Source organism: Cygnus atratus, chromosome 1 (genome assembly GCF_013377495.2).
Source record: "Cygnus atratus isolate AKBS03 ecotype Queensland, Australia chromosome 1, CAtr_DNAZoo_HiC_assembly, whole genome shotgun sequence".
NCBI classification, from domain to species: domain Eukaryota; kingdom Metazoa; phylum Chordata; class Aves; order Anseriformes; family Anatidae; genus Cygnus; species Cygnus atratus.
The window spans coordinates 49,834,432-49,854,794 of NC_066362.1; the positions used below are offsets into that span (position 1 = coordinate 49,834,432).

General features: G+C 47.7%; 1 protein-coding gene and 1 long non-coding RNA gene across 2 annotated transcripts; one reads left to right on the forward strand and one right to left on the reverse strand.

The window, feature by feature from the left end:
- Window positions 1-2,466: 2,466 nt before the first annotated feature.
- LOC118250574 (uncharacterized) lies at window positions 2,467-4,275 on the reverse strand. Its single transcript, XR_004779489.2, has 3 exons — window positions 3,854-4,275; window positions 3,054-3,139; window positions 2,467-2,876 (listed from the first exon to the last, which is right to left on the reverse strand). It is a non-coding gene; the product is annotated as an uncharacterized LOC118250574 (long non-coding RNA).
- A 631-nt stretch (window positions 4,276-4,906) lies between these two features.
- On the forward strand, window positions 4,907-10,099 carry DUSP6 (dual specificity phosphatase 6). The gene is made up of 3 exons (XM_035551792.2): window positions 4,907-5,872; window positions 6,396-6,833; window positions 8,241-10,099. The coding sequence occupies exons 1-3, from the start codon at window positions 5,470-5,472 to the stop codon at window positions 8,546-8,548; spliced, it is 1,149 nt and encodes a 382-aa protein (XP_035407685.1). The 5' UTR covers window positions 4,907-5,469; the 3' UTR covers window positions 8,549-10,099.
- Window positions 10,100-20,363: the final 10,264 nt, after the last annotated feature.

The window sequence follows — 20,363 nt, forward strand, 5'->3', positions numbered from 1 at the left end:
AGCTTAGTTTTATCCTCTAAGAAAGGATAGCCCTACAGCCATTAGAGATCTGCTGTCAAATAAAACTGCTCACCTTTACACGCCCTGGGGAACAATTTGAGGAACTCAGGTATGAGCTACATTCAGATAGAAACTTTTACTTTGTCTTAGAAGTCAAAAGAAAACAAAATCTCTTGAATAAATGCATTTCTGTAGTAGCTGTTAAGTATTTTAAAGCATCATTCCTAAGTAATTGCTAATTACATTACTTTATTACAAGGCACAATTAAATATGTGCTTGAGGTCATCCAGCTATTTGCTGTTTCAAGGAAAGCACTTGAGTCAAAAGGATTTCCTAAATGGAGTCATTCAGTGTTTTATTTCTCCAACTTCAGGAATTATTTTAGATGTGAATAATTGGACATTGAATAATCAGTTAAATACCATTTCCATAAATTGTTTGTGCTTTGCATAAAACAAGTAAAATGCTTTATAGGGCACTTTTGTGCTCCCTTTGCGGCACCCTGCACTAACCGCTTTTGCACCAAAGGCACTCTATGTTATGGCAGGTTTAGCCTACAGTGATTTGTGTATTTCTGTGTTCAAATAGGTCATTCACACAAGCCAACACAGACAGGCTGCTAATTCTCACTTCCACTGAAATTAAAAGAAACTGAGAGAGGGATTTGCAGGCAAACCTAGAGGCAAGACTCGTGGCTTCAAAGTTAGGCACTTAAGTGCCTTACTTAAGTAAGGGCTGGTTATGCTAGGTTCCATTTAGAGGTAGTGGAGGGAACCGAGCAGCTCTATAGCACAATTTGTCCTCTTTGAAGACCCTCTGAAAGTGATTATTAAGAGAGAGAACTTGTTAAAAGGGGAACAGCTAACTTTTGACATCTGAAGCTAAATGGCTGCCATCACGGGCTGGTTCAGCCAAGGCTGACAGACAAGAGCCTCAAAATTCATGGCTAACTGTGACTTCTCAGCAGTGAAATATTTCCATTACACTTCCCAAGCACCTGCATACTCAGCATCAAGTTGAGTTACATCTCAACCAAAATCCTGACGCCAGCGTGTTTCGTGCTCTCTGGCCTCCTGCAGCAGGCAATCTCAGAGCATACTTCACGTGCCCGACATAAAGCAGTGCCAAGACCAAGGGTTGCTCTGCCATTTTGGTTCAGGTCATCAGTGGGATGTGGAAAACCAAGGCTGGACTCCCTGTTATCATAAATATTTATTTATACAACATGGGAAAGGTCTGACCAAAAAAAAATCCAAAAAACACAGAAAAGTCTTTACTATTTCTTTTTCCTGCATTTTCCCATAGAAAGACAGGCTCTTGTCAAATTCTGCTCCAAAACATATGGAAGAGAGGTGTGGACCTGTATCTTTAGAGAAAGAAAGCACTTAACAAAAGAAAAAACTTTCCCATTCTTGGTGTCTAATTCAAGAAGAAACTTCACCCGTACTTAGCCTCCTGAGGATGCCCCTGCACCGCTGCCTCAGCATCCCAGGCTGTGAAGTGTCTCACAGTGGCCCAGCCGGCCCAGTTTCAAAATGTCATAGATACCTGCCTTCTTTGGTACTTCTCTCTCCCATTACACTATGTAGAAATCCTGTCTGCCTAATTCAGGGCAAGGTTTTCTATTACAAGGAAAAACATGAAGGAATTGGGCTAAGCAACACTGAACTCTAATCTCCACGCTCCACTCTTGTCTCCATCTCTGGCCAAGAAAAGCTCAGGCTATGGAGATTTGGGCCTCTACACATGCTAAGAATGAGCAGGTCTCTGGTCCAAAAGTCAGCAAAATGGGCTTTTTGCAATAAATATGCTTTGAGCTGTGCTGAAGAGGTTTCATTCACAGCCAGGGAGATATACAAAGAAAAAATGAAACAAAACAAAATGAAACAAAATAGAACAAAACAAATCAAGCAAACAAAAACCACCCAGAGACAAAAATTGCAAGGTTCAAAAGCTCTCCCTTCCTGTGGCTGTATGAATGAGGGAGTCGTGGTGAACGGGAACAGGCTCTTCTCGCTGCCTGGGTACTATAAAAACTTGTGGAAGTTGAAGGATAAGCGACCTGGTGATGCTTGGCCTGTAGATCTGGTCTTTGATAACGCACCAAATGGCAGTGTGGTCCACTCCTGCATGCCCTCAGGGACTGATGGGACAACGTGGTCCAGCCAGAGAGAGGGACAGTGAGGGCACACATGCATGCAAACATAAAGACAGCAAAGTACAATGGAGCTTTCACTCTCCTCCAGTGATCTTCAGCCGGGAGTGCAGAGGGAGGTCCTGGCACAGACGGTGTCCTTTCTGTTTCACTTGTTTCACTCCGCTGCAGAGCAGGATCTCCTGCCTGTCTCTCAGCTCAGCAGACGCCACCCCCAAACTGTTGCCATGCAGTGAGCTGGCAATAGCCATCCTCACAGCAAGTCTCTGCCCCCAGATCCTCCTGGGAAATATAACTCTCCCAAGCATGCTTCATCTAAATTTTTATTGCCTTCATATACTTAACCTTAACATTCATAACATTTCAATCAGATCTGACAGTACTAATGATGAAAATCTCTTTAAATGCTGTCATTATTTATTGTTGGATTACTATGAGGCAGGTATCTCAACGGGTTTGATAAACTGCTTGCATAATATGTTGCTTTCAGTTAAAATGTTGAATGACTAAGATTTTTATTTTAAACCACTGCCATAAAACGTCACTGAAAATGCCCTGAAGATGATAATCAGAACGTATTTTCTTCCTAAAATATTTTAGTCATCAGAGAGGCAAGTTTACCTTATATGAATATGGAAGTATTTGATGGAAATAATTTGGGGTTTGTTGTCTTCTTCAAATTCAGGCTCTTTGAAAATGTGCTGAAGTTTTTCTGTGCATCTGCATTAAAAAAAAAAAATCATCAGTGTACAATGTAAGCCTGAAAAAAAGATGTAAATTAATAACAATGTGGATTACAAGGAGCGAATTGTATTTATCATTGTGTCAAGCTTGCTGGGACTTGTCACAATGTTCTGCTGAATTTGTCCCTGTCTCTAACTCTCAGGTCACACTCACCATTGTTTGATGTGACTTCTTCTGTTTTTCTGCTTTATAAGTTGACCTAACTTTTTGTCATTTGAGGATTCTTCTGGCTGTGGCTCCTGTTGGGACACAGATTATCAGAGAAAATACACATTAATGGCATAAATGAGTAAGGAGAAACGTTTAACATGGCTGTAAGACAAGCACTGCAATATACTGCACCTTAAGAGAGAAACACCTCTCTTTTAGGCTCTATTAAGCGGGTTTGGGAATTTCCATTCCAGTTGCTCACGCTTTGCAGAATTTCCGTTTCCAGACCTTCAGTTTCTTAAACCTGAAAGCCACGGATAGTGAGGCTGAGGTTTGGGTTTTATTAGTTTGTAAAATTTTAAGTTGATCTGTTATATTTGCGAGGAAAGATAAAGAATAACCATGGTATCAATTTCAAGGGAAAAAGTACGACTTAAAATTATGATCTGATCATTTATTTAGCACGGGACTGTGCTATTTGCCATACTGATAAAAAGAAACCGATGGTGGCAGCTCCAGAGTTTGCTGTCCTGCCTGAGCCCTGGCCCGGGCGAGAACAAAAGGCTTAGCAGAGGGGGGAAAAAAAAACAAAATCATAATAAAATACACGAAGGCTCCTGCTTTGATCTAACACGGTTCTGAACGTTTAGACAGTGTGCCTTGAAATACAGAGCCGAGCAGGGGAAGCACCTGGCAGCACCGGCCTGGAAACCCTTTAAGGAGAGCGGGCAGGGCCGTGGTGGGCACGGTGGCCCTGAAAATTTGTGGGACAAAGCGGGGGGTGTGCGTGTCCTGTGTCTCACCCTGGCCAAATCCCCCCGAGCAGAGGCAGCGCAGAATTTATGTAACACTGAAGCCCCGCTCCCAAGCCTTCGAAACAAGCAGCAAGCGACGATCCTGTCCAGATCCCTGCTGGGGTGGCTGTCGCTGGTGCCACCTGGGTGTCAGCCTGTCCTGATCCTGCGGCGGGTGCCGTGTCAGCTCTCTCAGCATCACGGGGGGCTTCTGCGGGGGGGGGGGAGGCGCGGGGCTGCCCGGCAGCCGCTCGCTACCTGAGGAGCCTCCTCCAGCCGGGGTTAAAAATAACCGCCCGGCAGCGCAGCAGCGGCGGGACCGGCCTCACCGGAACGATTTTCCTCCGGGGCAGACGCCGCCGGCAGCCGGATTAGCCTTGAGACTTCTCCCGCTTTATTTTCGCTCCTGGCTTTTCGCTCAGCCGTGCGCTAAAGCCGCACCTCTCAGCCGCCCCGCCCGGCCTCCGGCCGCCCCCGGCGCCGATCCGCCGGGCCCCGTTCCCGCAGCCCCCCCGCCGCGGGGCCGCAGCCTCCTTCCGCCCACCGCGTGGACAGCGGGGGGGCACGGGCGGCGGCGGCCGGGGGGCTCCACCCGGGGACGTGGGGGGGGGGGGGGGGCGGGAGGGGCTGCGGGGTTAACGGGGGCGGGGATCCCGTGGGGATCAGCTGAGGACAGGGCTGCACCCCCCCGATTCCTGGGGGGGAGCTGGGCTGGGGGGGCGGTAGGGGGTGATTGGGGGACACGCAGCCGGCTCCCCGCAGGCGGAGGACTCGGAGGGAAGGCGCGGAGGGGGGGCAGGAGGGTGCCCCCCCGGGGCCGCCTTGCTGGGAGCAGGGGCAGGGCCTCGCCCCCTCACCTGCCCCCGCGGCCTCCGCCCGCCGCGCCGCGGCCGCCGCTTGTTTGCACTCGGCTTATCCGGAGCGGAAATTCCTTTCCGTTTTTGTGAATGACAAACTCATTACCGATTCATCACCGCGACCTGTTCCAGCCGGCCCGTCGCCGCGGCAACAGGCCCCTTCCGCGCGCCCCCATTGGCTGCGCCTCCCGACGTCCCCATTGAGCGCGCCGCCGCCGGGCCCATTGAGGCGCGCTGCTCGGGGAGCGCTGTGGGAGGCGCCCGCTGGCGCGGCACGGGGCTGGACACGGCACGGGCACAGGGCTGCGGGACCGAGGGACGGAGGGACAGAGGGAAGGGAGAGCGGCCCCCGCGCCGAGCGAGGCAGCACGGCTCGGCGGCACGTTAATTGGATTTCATTCACGAGGGGAGGAGGAAAAGCCCGAGGGCTCTCGGGCTGCAGGGGCGATTAGGCAGGTTCATTCAGGGATTCATTGAGGGAAAAAAAAAAAAAAAAGGAAAGAGGAGAGGAGAGCGGGCAGGCTGGCAGCGCGCACCCAGTCGCACACGCTCGCACCCGCTGAGGCTGCTGCGCCCTCCCCGGGGCTTCGTCGGCGCCCGGCGCGGGGGAGGCGGCGCGGGGGGGCTGCGTGATTCATTTCCCTGGGGCGGGGGGAGATAAGTTGTGGCGAGGCGGAGGGCTGCCGCCGCCCGCTGCCAGCCAGCCGCATGCCCCTGTGAGAGAGAGGGGCGCTTCCAGAGCCCGCTCCGCGCCCCCCGTCCTTCCTCATGCTAGATACGCTCAGACCCGTCCCTTTCGCGTCGGAAATGGCGATTAGTAAATCCGTGGCGTGGCTGAACGAGCAGCTGGAGATGGGCAACGAGCGGCTGCTGCTGATGGACTGCCGGCCGCAGGAGTTGTACGAGTCGTCCCACATCGAGTCAGCCATCAACGTGGCCATCCCCGGCATCATGCTGCGGCGGCTGCAGAAGGGCAACCTGCCCCTGCGCTCCCTCGTCGCCAGCAGCGAGGAGGACCGGGAGCGTTTCGCCCGCCGGTGCGGCACCGACACGGTGGTGCTGTACGACGAGCACAGCCGCGACTGGAACGAGAACACGGGCGGCGAGTCCGTGCTGGGGCTGCTCCTCAAGCGCCTCAAAGACGAAGGCTGCAAGGCGTTTTATCTGGAAGGTGAGCGAGGGGGGCCGGGGAGGCGAGCCCCCCGAAGCTGGGGCTGCGGCTCTGCCCGGGGCAGGGTTGGGGGGAAGCGCCCGCAGCGACCCCCGGGCCCGCAGGCTGGCGGGGTTGTCTCCGTGCGTCCCCCCCAGCGCCCCTCTCCGCGCTTTGCTTAAGGACACCCAGAGGATGGGGTCGCTGCAGCAGCCAGGGGAGGACGGGGCGAGCGGGAACCCCGGCAGGAGCCGGATAGGACGGCAGGAGGTGCCGCCCGGCTGTCCACGAGAGGTCTCCGCGGGGCGAAGCGGCTCTGGGCTTTAATCGCGGCCGCCCGGAGCCCCCCCGCCGCCGCAGCGGGCGATTTTGCTAAAGCCTTCTTTTAGGTTAGTCAGTCTGCGTGGCCGTGTGGCGTTTTCCTCTTTTTTACCCGGGGCTCGAGGAGGTGGGAAACAGATGTCCCCTTGCAGGCAGAGCTGTACCGGGCTTGCAGTCTCATATCAGGTTGCATTTTTTTTTTTCGCTTTGCTTTTCTCCTTAGGTGGTTTCAGCAAGTTTCAGGCCGAGTTTGCCCTGCACTGCGAAACTAACCTAGACAGCTCGTGTAGCAGCAGCTCTCCTCCTCTGCCAGTTCTGGGCTTAGGAGGGCTCCGAATCAGCTCCGATTCCTCATCAGACATTGAATCTGACATTGACAGAGACCCCAATAGTGCCACCGACTCCGATGGCAGCCCTCTCTCCAACAACCAGCCTTCCTTCCCGGTGGAGATTTTACCCTACCTCTACTTAGGCTGTGCCAAGGACTCCACGAATCTGGACGTTTTAGAAGAGTTTGGCATAAAATACATCTTGAATGTTACCCCCAACCTGCCTAATCTCTTTGAAAACGCCGGCGAATTCAAGTACAAGCAGATCCCGATCTCTGACCACTGGAGCCAAAATCTGTCTCAGTTCTTCCCTGAGGCCATCTCCTTCATAGGTGAGACACGGTTATTTGCTAACAGCTGCATAGCAAGCAGCAGAAGTCAATTTCTTTTGTAGAATTCGAAAGAGATTTGGGGTGAGGAGAGGTAGTAGCATTTCTCACAGTCTCTGGGGTATGCCCCACTTTCTGATTTTTTTTTAAATTAATTATTATTTATTTAAAGCTGGCTTAAGTTGAGAGGTGGGTGCTGTTTGCAGGTTTATTGAGAGGTGTGAGTGACATTTGCAGGTAGCAAATGCCTACCTGGTTTGGCTGGCTGTGGAAATCCTCCCAGAGGCATTTGTGTGGAAGCTGGGGGCTGAGCGATGCTCAGGATGGGCCATATCTTGAAATTTCTTCGTAGGGCAGAGGGAGAAGGCAAATGAGCCTGAGGTTGGTGGCTTTATGCCCCCCTTTTTTTTTTCTTTCTCCTCTTGAGGCTACTGGAGTGCAGTGTAATGAAAATAAACGTTTTGGGAAGCTAACTGTAGCTTTTAAATGCAAGTTACTCATAACTTGTATCCCTGGCAAATGTATAGTCAAGGCTTTAATTAAATCTCGCGGTAATAATGATATACCTCTCGGGCTTGGTGCCTCGGCTAGGCAGCCCTTTGCCGTTATCCGGCAGCTTTGGAAACGCATCCCCCAGGGCTCGAGGAGTCCTCGTTCACGTTTGCACTTGGAGGGGGGTACACACACAGACTAAAACCGCCCCGCTCGGGGTGCGGTGGGGTGGGCATCGCATTATCTGTTGGGAAGCTGTGCTGTAATCCGGTTGAATGATACCGGTAATAGTGCAGAATGTAGGTAATCTGAGCCCAGCAGGAAGAAATGTGGGCTGGAAGCCACAAAGAAACTAATCTCCAGGCATTGTAATGCATTTCCTATTACAAAGGAACCCATTTTCAACCAATGTTGACATCCTGTTCCTCCTAATGGGCTGTCCCCTGTGACTTCCCTCATTCTTTTAAAATGCCTGAATACCTCCATTGTTAGCTGCACAACAGTTGGAGAATAATTTAATAGACCTTTGCAGTCTGCTGGTCTGTATAAAAGGCATTCAGTGACATATTGCAGGATTTCCATGCTGGGGCAAAGGGACTAAGAATTTAAAGCAAATCTCCAAGGGAAAGAGTGTCTTTTAAAACTGACTTCTAAAACAGTGTCATGCGGCGTATCCTGCTCCCTTTGTCTCCTTCTTAGTTTTCTCAGCTCTTGGACTCCTGTACATATGCTTAGGGGAGTGGATTCGCCTCCTGTCCTGGTTTTAAGCCGGTGAAGTTAACTCTTGCCTTGCCTTGCCGGTCACTGAGATCAGAATTGCCCTTTCTTCCTGCCCGTTACTAATCTTGTTTGTGCTGTGAGATCAGTAACCAACCCTCTGTCTTATGTGTCTTTCTCTGCCTCTTTGTCTCCACGCAGATGAAGCACGGGGGAAGAACTGCGGCGTCCTGGTGCATTGCTTAGCAGGGATCAGTCGCTCGGTCACAGTGACGGTGGCCTACCTCATGCAGAAGCTCAACTTGTCCATGAATGATGCCTATGACATCGTCAAGATGAAGAAGTCCAACATTTCTCCCAACTTCAATTTCATGGGTCAGCTGCTGGACTTTGAGCGGACCCTGGGGCTGAGCAGCCCTTGTGACAATCGTGTGCCGAACCAGCAGCTCTACTTCACCACCCCTTCCAACCAGAACGTCTTCCAGGTGGACTCCCTGCAGTCCACGTGAGCGCCCGTGGCCTCCCTTCTCCTGTCCGTCTCATGGGATCATTCGTCACTGGTTTCTCTTCGGCAGTGGTCAAGAAGACGCAGCTTTCTCTTTTTCTGGCCTGCAGTACCAGACAGCGGCTGCCGGCGCAGGCCAGGAAAGGTTACGCGGTATGGAGCGGGCGGCTGCGACGGGAGGGACGGCACTGAGCTCTCCGGGATGCCTGCGGCAGGCTCGTGGGCGCTCACTGCCTCCCGGCGGGGCAGGGTGAGGCTGGATGCGGCCGAGCACGTGCTCCCCGGGGACCGGAGCTGCCCCGCTCCCCTCTGCGCTTTTGGATCTGCAGCGTACACCTCTGTCTTCAGTGAAGACTGGTTATTTTGTTTGTTTGTTGGTTGGTTTTGATTTAGAGGAGCCAAAGAAAGAGATTTCAGCTTAGTGTATTTGGAGTACTTGTTTGCCAGGAGCTCAGTAGTATTCTACTTGATCAATGTAAATATTTAATGTTGAGTCGATTTGCGATTTTTTTTTTTTTTTTTGAATTCACATGTATTCAAGAGATCAATCCAAGGGACATCTATGTTTTTGTTCTCTTCATAAACTCTGCTTTATTTGTTTGTTCTTTTTTTTTTTTTAATGATTATTATTGCAAAGAATATATTTGCAGCATGCTTAATTTTATGGTTCAACTGAAGCAAGCTTTCCATGGGGGAGAAACGGCAATGGTGAGAAGTTTGTGAGCAAGTACAGTCTCTTCTTTCATATATTTTTCTTTCCATTGTGGTGATTTTTTTTTTCTCACACTCTTGATGTAGTTTCCACATGATATATATATTTTTAAAATTAAATTAATTTTTTGCCTTACCTTTTGTAAATAGATCATCTGGGAGGAGATCTGTCTTTGAATGCGAAAGATTTTTGATCACTTTTTAAAACTTTCAGATGTGCTAAAACAGTGCATTACCTCTGTACAAATTCTTCAGGGAGCTTCACCTCAAATGCAATATTTTGCGTCTTTTTTTCTTTTTTTGTATAAAACTGGAAGTATGTGCGAACATTTGTACCTGTGTGTACGCACAGTGAACCTGCACACGGTTGCCAATAAGGGAGAGTAATTCACGGTGTAAAAGTTTTAAGATGGAATTTATTATAAGAATGTAAAACCTTAAATTATTAATAAATAAATAACTATTTTTGGCTATTGAGAACCCGCCTCATTTATTCCCCCTTTCCCCTCTGCGTGGGTGTGGTTAATGGCACATACACATATGGTTCTGTTTAAAGGTAATGATTGTTTTCAACAGCTTTTGTACAGCCCCTTAGACAATAAAGCCTTGCTTTCCCCTTTGGTCCACTGCTGTTTAAATGAATAAACTGCGCACATGCGGGGCTCTTGCCTTTGGTGAAGGGAAGACTTTGAAGGCCTTTAGGTTAATCACAAAATATTCCAAGATCCCTTCACAACCCAGGGATGCACCTAACCCTGGGGCATAAGGATCTCTTATTTACTTTTTTTAGATCAAGGAGCTGTTGCTTTCTGGGTTTATTTACAAGTGTTGGCCACTCTATTACAGATGACAGGAGAGGGGATTGTGCTCTCCTTATCTGTCTGGCAGGAACTCATTTCCCAGAAGCCCATAAACACTTTGCAGTGAAAGATTTTCTGTCGCTGCTCAGCCACACTGCAATTTAGCACGTGCAGCCAAGGAGGAAAAGTCTCTACGTACCCGTAGTACCCATAGTCGCCTCACGTCCTCTTTGGACCCTTGAAACAGCCCCGTCTCTGCAGGAGGGAAAAGGGGGATTCTTGCGATTGCAAAACTTCCTGCTGCAATGTACTAACATCCTTCCTAAGGAGAAGTGGCCCGCGGTAGGGTGGTGCCAAAACCCATGTGCAGTGCAGGGGAGGTGGACAACTCCTCCAGCTTGGGCTGTCAGCTAGGGTTCTGCACAGCTCCTGGCAGCCGGAGCGCATTTCATGTAATTTTAGCAACTGCAAGTGTGTGAAATGAAAAGCAAACAAAACATGGGAAAAAAGTGAGTCAGTGTCTCATGCAGTAGTGGCCTAGATTGAGTGCATAAACTGTGAAAGTAGAAGTGGGTTGCAGTTAAACTTGGCTTGTGCTAATCCAGTTTCGAACGGTTTCCGCTCTTGGCATTCCCTGTGCTGCTCTGTTCAAAGTGGAGATTTGCAAGCAGCTCTAGCAATTTCCTGTCCAGCTGCAGCTCAAGTGACTCCTTTTTTTTTTTTTTTTTTTTAATATGGTCTGAGGATAATTTTAGCCAGTTTCCTCTTTGTGGATTATTAATCTGCTTTCCTTGTAGAAACCTACATAGCTGTGTCCCTACTGTTCTGCTGAAGTCAACAGATGGCCTCCCTGCCACTTCCTCTCATTTCGCTGCGGGTTTGTTGTCAGGCCACTTCTGAAATTAATAGTGTTTTCTGGCCGGCTGCCACAGGCCATTACCACAAAGGGGAAGTAACACATCTGAATAGCAGGAAGCCAGGCAGGGTCACAGCGTGAACCGAACCTGTTGAGCGCAGTCAGGCCTCTCCCATTCAGCAAGTGTAGGGCTCCCCTTCCCTCCCCCTTTTGATCTGCGTTGCGTATAGAAACAGCTCACTGGCAGTGCCTCAGCTGTTTGCGCCGGGCAAATATTTCCGGCTAAATGAATTGCGAATGTTAATCATGCCTAGGTAGCCGTTAAGGTGAGGAGGTAAGCAGCTGTGTGTGATGAGTTAGCCTAGGGGAGGGCCTTTGCTTTCTTTGCAAACTGCTTTGAAAAGTTAGTGCTCACAAGGGCTTCCTGCTTCCTTCCTGCTTCACCGAATGACTAACACCAAGGGGTAGTTCTGCAATTCATCATTTTTCAGGACAAGCAAGCAAAGAAGACCAGATTTGCTCTCACATGCCCTACAGCAGAGTCAAGCAGAAAACTCGTTCCAGCCATAGTTTGTCCTCAAACAAGCCCTGAAGCAGGGCTGTTGGTCAGAAACCGTGGCTGAAAGTGCACTGGGACTGCACGAGAATAACTGGGTGCAGGCAAACCCAAACCACATCTGGAGCAGATCCCCAAACTGGTTAAACCTCTGATTTATTAATTATTATTATTATTATTATCATTATCATTATCATTATTAATTTCACTTGCTTATGTGCCAGCTCTTAATTACAAATGGTTTGGAAGAAAAAGAGGCAAGGGGCTCTCCCCAGCAACATTCACCTCTCCTACATGTGCTCGTGCCCCGGTAGCTGTGCCCCAGCAGCGTGAAGGCAATGGCACGTGCTACACGAGTCCTCGCTGGCTTTTCTGAGGCTGGGATCTGTTTGCCCCTGCAGCCCCCCCAGCACTTGTTTCCTAATTACTCGCATCCTCTCTCCCCTCCCTTGTTTCAGTCCTCGTTGGGATGGCGCAGAGGTCTTGGACTTCTGGGGCGTTTGGCAGTTATTGCAGTTCCTCAGCTGGTAAAGTAATTTGTAAAGGGAAGAATAAGTCCTTTGTGCCTGTAGGGACAGGCCCAATGTGTGTAAGGAAGGGGGGGGGGGGGGGGGGGGGAGGAATATCCCTGCTTTGTAGCTAAAAAATCACAACCTGCTTCATATTATAATGTAGGGGTGTGAGATACTGACTTACTTCAGAAGCTATGGGGATATCAGGAAGGAAACCTATACCACCAGCAGTGAATCCCGCAAGACCAGAACTTTCTCACATAACCCATCTGTGTCTTTAACACAAAGGGTGAAATTATGTCCTGTGGCATCAACATCCCCTTTGCTCCTGTAAGGTCAAGGTTCCCCTCAGTGCTAGGGTGCACATTAGCACTTAGCTTTCCACTTTCTGTGCAATAACATAGCGTGGCTCATAGTGCAGGTTCCTCTTCTCACATTTCCTCTTTCCCACTCACAGCCTTTCAGACCACTTGACAGGCACCTTCAAAATGTCTTCCACCTCCTTCTGGTTTTGTTGTTATTGTATTCATCATCTTCTCTTTCCCTGTTCTCTTAACTGTCCTTTCTCAGTCCTGCTCTTCCCCTGTACCTTCTGTTCTTCCACAGGCCTTATGCTAAACTCTGTGGTCCTTTCTTACTTCTCTTTCATTTTCTTACCCTTCCCCTGTAACACTTTTCCTGTTTTCCTCATATTTCCTAAATCAACTCAACTTTGTCCCAGCTTTAAGCCTCCCTTATCCTCTTTGTTTTATCAGTGAAAAGGAGAATGACAGGACGAGTCTCATAGACCAGGTCAATTTTAGTGAGCTACAGGAAAGGTGTATATAAGCAGAAGAGGTAAGAAAAGGCCCCAGTTGTCCTCTTATTAGCTCCTAGAAGATAAGCTTATTCCCCACCACCACTCCCTGTCTCTGTGTAGATTAGGCTCCGTGTGGCTTCCCAAAGGGTCAGGAAGGATGGAAAGCAGGGAGAGACCAAGCATGTGGCCACCAAAGGTGGCTGTGCTGGCAAAATCAAAGCTGGATGTAATGGTTGTGTATATGGGGAGTGTTGCTTCAGCTTCTTTTGCATTCTGAAAAGCTTATCCAAAAAATGTTCCCTGTTGAGGAGTGTGATGACACTTCATTCAGAACTCTGGGAAAAACAGCTGCACTTGAACACTTAAGTGAGGTTGCAGCCTAGACCCTCTCACCACACCACTGTAAACCAGTAAAAGCTTTGCCTGGGTGAAGGTGGCAGGACAAATTCCTAATCCCAGTTTGATATTCCATTAGGCCTTGGGCGTACAGCACAGATGTGTTGGACATGGTGTGTGTGTGCTCAGCCTCGTTCAGTTACCGCAGGAGCACAAGGATTGGGCCAGACCCCATCACACAGCAGTAACTCCCAGACTGCAGTGAGCTGCTGAGTACAGGCAAGGTGGCTGAGTCTGCTCCAAGTACCTCACAGCCCCAGGGAAATGCCCACTGGTGTTTTCTCATGGCACGTGGGGTCACTAGGGTATAGGGACCCTGCCCTTTCCTACCCCAAGAGCCAGAAAGGGGTGGTGCTGCATCATGTTTCTCCTTCCTTCCGTGCTAAATCTGAGAGATAAGCATTGGCTGCACTTAGCAGATAGCACAGACAGAAAGCTGGTATAGGAGCTGCTGTCTTTTAAGTAAAGTGCTTGTCTCTGTAAGGAAAGGAAAAAAAAAAAAACCAAACCACCTGTTAGCTGCTTTCTGTTGTTTGTTATCATAGGAATCTGCAAGTGCTGAGGGAATTTTGGTGCGCTCACAGCCATAGCTTTCCCTCATAAGGCACAGATGAAGGATGTTGACTTAGCGCAAACACAAGGAGATGATTATCAGATGGAAAGTGGGGGTATGGAGTCTGTTTAGGAAATATCTCTTAATGACAGAAGTTGCATTCAGGACTATATTTGAGAGATGCAACAGAAAGTGCACCCTGCTCTACTTCACAGCTTTGATCCCCAGGATGCAGGAAGCATGCAGCAATGCTGGCACTCTCCCATCTCCGGGCTGTTCCAGCACTGCAGATACCAGTGACAGAAAATGGTACGACATGGGAGGTCTGTTTACCATAATGTGGAGGCCATGGTGAAGCACTCTGCTCGTTTTGCCAGAGGCACAAGTGTTCTGGAAAGTCCTGCTGCCAAGGTCTTCCGTCTTTCCAAATGGGCATTGTCCTCTCATAACTCTGAGACTTCCATTTTAATTAATTTCTCTGTTTTTCTGTTAAAGCCGTGTTTTGGGGCATCATGGAAGTCTCTTTTTTCATTCTGTTTCCTGCCAATCTCAACTCTGCAGGAAATAAATTCCCATCTGCAAGTGAAGCCATCTGAAAAACAGATTGATGGCTGACACTTGCCTTACTCAGGGCAAAAGTTCGCTGTAGTTTAAAGGTGGCGTTTTTTTCCCTTTGCTGGGAAATGATGTCCTTACAAAAACAGACTGAAAGCAGACTGGAATATGTAGTATTTGTGAAAACACATTAGTTGTTCAGTTGATGGGTTGAACAGTCCAGCGGTGTAAATCAGCATAGCAGCAGAGACTCTGACACTGACAGGTGGTCGTAACATCCTCAATCCCCTTGATGATGCTATCTGCACCTATATAGAGGCCATTATGGACACTGTTGATCTCTGTAGATCCTTTTTTTCCCCCTGCATACAGTAATATTCTAGGTTTCTGAACAAGACAGAACTAGAAAGTTAAAATATCTCAGAGTAGCGAGAGACAACTTTTCTCCTTATTTTTTAAAATGATACTTCAGTGTCCTGGGGACCTATTGACACATTAAAAAGTTCAACATCAGTAACAGTTCAGCTGTTGCTTGACTGATGAGGATTTCCTGTGCTATCAGTGATCTAAATTGCATTTGCTGTGTCAGTACTTCTATCACATTCAGTTGTTTGAGGGGTTTCTAGGCCAACCCTGCCCGCTGTGAAGAAATGTAGCTCGACACCCCTCATCCAGGCTGAAATTCAGCCTGTGCTAGGAGTTGATACTCCATTTAACTGTTAGGTAATTGGGTAACACGCAGACTCCATCCAGGATGTTTTTGTTATAAATACAGACAAAATGTGTCTGATTTCTGCGAACGCAAAACAGGAACAACAAATTAGTCGTCACACATACCTTTACAGTCCCTCACCCAGGTTTTGGTTTTAATTGACATTTTGCAGGCTACTGTACATGAACAAAAACTTTTTTTATTTGCAAATTATTGTCAGAGCACGCAGTGATGTCTATTATTAAGGTGGACTGATGCTTCCTCTTGTAAGAGGACTTTCTTTTCAGATGTTTACAACTTTGCTAGACTTTGTTTGGACTCGAATATAAATGCCTCAGGCTCATCTATAAAAATAAAAAAAAATGAATATCCCTCTGAAAATGTCATCTGAAAAGTCTTGGCCCATTTTTCTAAAGAAGATGCCTTTTTCTTCCTTTCTTTCTTTCTTTCTTTCTGTCTACAACAAAATCTGTTTCTGTTTCCTTGAACAGCTGGGTGCCTGGAGGAAGGGACGAGAGATCTGGCAGGGTGTGTGGGGAACGAGCCTGCCACCGCCCCCCTGGAAAACTCTCCTTGCCCAAGGTTTGAGCACTTGGAAAAAGGCAATTTGCACGTGCCAAGTAACTGTATCTCGAACTTTCTTTGCAAGTTAGCAGCAATAAAAAGCAGCTGAGCAGGCTCCTGGTGTTGAGTAGCCTGAAGAAATGCCAGACCCAGAAGTGAGGGCAGAGGCTTCCCTCTGGCCGGGGACTATGCCTGGCGGCTCCTCTGGCCATGCAGTGCTTCAGGAGGAGCTGTGTGGTTTCTGTACCTCAGCAGTACTGATCACAGCTAGCTGGAGTGTCCTGCACTATGCAGCATAAATGTCCCTTATACCCCATTTCCCAGGGCAAAGCGTGGCTGAGATCAGCGATCTGTGAACATGTTTCAGCTTAGAGAGAGGAGAAAATGCACATCAGGTGGCAGAAGTGGGGTATCTTGGAGACTGCTGCTGGAAAGGCAAGAGGTGAGAAAATGGTAGTTTCAGGGGTCCATTGGCAGCTAAACTGTACACTTGGAGGTGTCTCTGGTGGCAGCTAGGTGTGCAAGTTCTCCTGTAGCCTTCAAAGTGCTTGGCATCACAACCTTAATAGTATTCTTCTAATAGAGTTTTTGCTTCATGCAGCAATACATATTTCAACCTCTCCAATGAGGTCTAAACGAATGGCATTCCTATGGCTTTACACAAGAGTAGCTGAGATCACACTTGAGCCCTCAGTTTGTTATTAGAGCATTAAGGTTTTGAAAGACCCTGTCAATCGAAGTGGAATAAAATTAATAGGATTCTCATTTTTTATGCTTCAAAGTGTATGCAAGCTTCCTTTGGAAGGGATTTTAATCATCAAATATGTTCATACAGTACCTTGGTTAATGAGAGCTGGTTAGAGCTGTGGGTCATTACTGTGACGTTAATAATAAAGATGATAATTAACTGAGGTCAAAAGAAAATTTCCCTTTTACTGAGTCCCACACAGCCAGGTACAGTGTGCTCAACTTAAATAACTCAGTAAGTCATAAATAACTCAATAAGTGCTCAACTTAAATAACATGCATGTTGCTGTGTTCCAGAATGACTGTTCTTACCTACATCCTTGGATTGCTGAGTCTTATTACAGAGTTCAATGAGCTTATTGCTGTCAATAAAGTTATTAACATGCTTAGCTGTTGGCAAAATCAGGCGCTGGGGCATTCTTTTGGCTGTGAAAACACATTGCAGAGTGCAGGCTGCATAATAATCAATAATATCAGCTAATGATTGAAGAAGCCAGGAATCTTTGGACAGGGCAATATCACACACCACTGGAATTTTCTGAATTAACTAGTGAACTAAATGCCCTTGTGTTTTGGCTGCTCAGCATAGGGGAGGAGGAAGCAGCTTGCTTGGGAGGTGCAGAGCCCTCACACCCTGGGGGTCTGGTCCTGGAAAGGATCATCAAACAGGGAACTTGGACAAGTCGGTCCCAAATCCCGAGCCATTTTGGAGAAGCCCATCTTACCCTTTCGTTTCTAAAAGTATCACAGACAGAGCTCATAGTTCATGTTGGTGCAGCACTATAAATGGAGTCCCTGAAATAATAAAGTAATGAAGTAGTAAGGTGATGAATCAGGCCCAGGAACTGTGCGTGTGAGTGCCATTACTTGGGGGAAAAAAATAAAAATGGAAGAACAGACTTTCTAATGTATTCTTGTAAATGTGAGCTACTGTTATTTCAGAAATGTAGAAAGAACCTGCATTGCTCCAAGGTGAAAGCCAAATGATTCTGTTCCGTGTGCCTCCTTCCTACAGTTATGATGAGGATTTATTCATTCCCTGTAGAAGTTTCTAGCTGGTTTTGTATTTTGGGTGTCTGCCTAGAAGTCACAATTGTTGTCAGGCAGGTCTTTGATCTGCTGGTAATCACAGACCTGGCTAAATACAGTGGGTTTGGTTCTTTCATACTCAGTATCAGAGCATTTAATAAATGCTCTTTTATACAGTGATGGTAGGAAGCAGACACGGGTTATGGCCCAAGGCAAGGAGTGCGTGACAAAGCTTGAGCAGTACTAAACTGCTTGGTCTGTGCATGCAAAAACAAGAATATGACGAGCAAGCTGTTGTTTGCACAGAAAAAAAAAAAAAGTCACCAGACTAAAAGGGAAGCAATCACGGTTGTTGCATTGAGATAGAAGGGAGGGCAAGGGTGTAGGGGTGCAGGGTACTGACTAATGCAAGGCCAGGCAGTCAGATGATCAGATGCCTCTGAAAAGGCAGCCTGTCCCCTTCTCTTCTCCTTCTGTTGTGGCCCCTTGTTTCTTCCTCTGCTATCAAAAGCAATCGCCGGTCTGCAAAGCTCAGCAAAACTTTCTTTGTTTTTTTTTTTCCTCTTTTTCTTTTTTCTTTTTTTCTGGTGACCTGTCCCAGATGTAGCACACTGTGAGGTCAGAAAAACATCAGACACAATGTAATGCTGGGAATAGGAAAATGCAATTAGTGGCAATAGGGGGATTGACAGAACTGAATCTTTGGGCATTAGCTTGATCTCAGATTGGCTTAGCTATAAAATCCAACTATGCCCTCAGTGTCTGGGTGTAGAATTAATTGGAAAGACAGGCTGGGGAGTTTCTGAGCAAGCAAACTGCCTCCTGATGTCTGCTTCTGTTGGGTTCAAGGAAAAAAAATCTTCAAGAATTAAAATGGGATAGTACCTGAGGGCACACCAGGCTCATACATTTGATTTCTGTCTTAAAGGACAGGCACAAATACAGGCAAATGGATGGAGAGCAGCCCTGAGGAGAAGGACTTGGGGGTGTTGGTTGACAAGAAGCTCAACATGAGCCAGCAATGTGCGCTTGCAGCTCAGAAAGTCAACTGTATCCTGGCTGCATCAAAAGCAGTGTGGCCAGCAGGGCGAGGGAGGTGATTGTTACCTCTGCTCTGCTTCTGAGACCCCACCTGGAGTGCTGTGTTCAGCTCTGGGGCCCCAGCACAAGAAGGACATGGACCTGCTAGAGCAAATCCAGAGGAGGGCCACAAGGATGATCAGAAGGCTGGAGCACCTCTCCTATGGGGACAGGCTGAGGGAGTTGGGGTTGTTCAGCCTGGAGAAGAGAAGGCTCCAGGGAGACCTTATAGCAACCTTCCATAAAGGGGGGCCTGCAGGAAAACAGGGGAGGGACTCTGTGTCAGGGAGTGTAGTGATGGGACAAGGAGTAATGGCTTTAAACTAAAAGAGGGTAGGTTTAGATTAGATGTAAGGAAGAAATTCTTTACTCTGAGGATGGTGAGGCACTGGCACAGGTTGCCCAGAGAAGTTGTGGATGCCCCATCCCTGGAGGTGTCCAAGGCCAGGCTGGATGGGGCTTTGGGCAACCTGGTCTGGTGGGAGGTATCCCTGCCCATGGCAGGGGGTTGGAACTAGATGGCCTTTAAGGTCCTTTCCAACTCAAACCTTTCTGTGATTCTATGAAGCCAGCAAGACCCCCAAACTGGCTTGGCAACATGGGTAACTCTCACATGGAAAATGACAAGTTACTTACAGAAGGTGATCAGTATTTTATATGGCATCATCATTTTCTGATTTTTCTTCCCTTTCTGTAAAAACCTTTGTGTAATAGCCACAATGTGCTTATAAATTGAGTTCTAAAAACAAAAAAAAACACCTTCCTAACTGAAGAATCATTGTGTGGTGTTTTGATGGGCAGTTTTCACTGGTAAAAGCAAAATGCCATTTTACAGAGCAAAACCAGAAAAGAGCATGGATGGGGGCATTTGAATCAGGAGACAGGTTTGCATTTCATTCTGAGAGTATCTGACTAAAGACCGTTTGTCATATTCACACAAATACAGAGCTCTTTTATGATACAGTTACACTGGTTAGTTTAACCTGTGAGGAGTTTTAACTAGATTTTTTGTTGCTGCTAGTGTAGCAGACAGCAGTTACTTCTAACTTGATCCTTGAAGAAACATACCCCAATGTCTATTGTACCATGGACATTACTCCTGTCCTAGACTGAGGAAAAAACCACACCCTTCACATTGTTTTGCTATCTATCTAGGGTAATTCACATGGCCATAATTAGCATAAAAATGCACTTGTCATTTTCTATCTCTATGTCAGAAGAATGTTTCAGAGGAAAAAAAATAGCTTTGTGCCCATGATTAGTCATCACCAATAATTTATTTTACTCTAGTATAATTAAAAGAAAATATATTCAAAACCTACCCATCAAGGAAGAAATCTGTGACTGATGAGACCTGTTTCATTTAGTTCATGTATGGATAAAGCTTTCATAAAGGTGATGCCAGCCTCAGGTTCCTAGAAACCCTGGGAAATGCCAACAAAATGACAAGCAATTAAACAAGCCTGGCTATTGCTTTTTTTTTTTTTTTCTTTTTTCTCCCCCCCCCCCCCCCCCCCCCTTTTTTTTTTTCCCCAGACAGTATAGAAAATCTCCTGTTCACAGCCCAGGCAGGGCTCTTAAATGCCAGTTCCTTGGAAGGGAGCTGTGGAGCTGGAGATATCTTTTCCTGTGCTGTCAAACATCCCACCACAGAGCTGAGAACCGTTGGTCTTTTACAGAACTGCTTTCCAGCCACCACGGTACCTGTGCCAGCTACTCCGAGACCCTCCAGCTTTGCAGAGGACCCATGAGAAGACCCTTCTGGTACCCTTTCTGGACCCTTTCCCTCAGCTTGGGAGCAGAAAGCCATATCTGCCTGACTGTGCTTGGCTGAGTCCAGCTGGCAAATGCAACTCATTAAACACATCTTTGCCCTGAGACCTGAACTGCAATGTAAGTCCGCTGCTGTGTTAATTGCCACCACGTAGTGAGGATTTCTAGAGATACCG

Coding starts and splice junctions, on each gene's coding strand:
- DUSP6 (XM_035551792.2), top strand. CDS start 5,470: ATGCTAGATACGCTCAGACCCGTCCCTTTCGCGTCGGAAATGGCGATT. Junction 5,873..6,395: donor CAAGGCGTTTTATCTGGAAG/GTGAGCGAGGGG, acceptor TTTTCTCCTTAG/GTGGTTTCAGCAAGTTTCAG. Junction 6,834..8,240: donor TGAGGCCATCTCCTTCATAG/GTGAGACACGGT, acceptor GTCTCCACGCAG/ATGAAGCACGGGGGAAGAAC.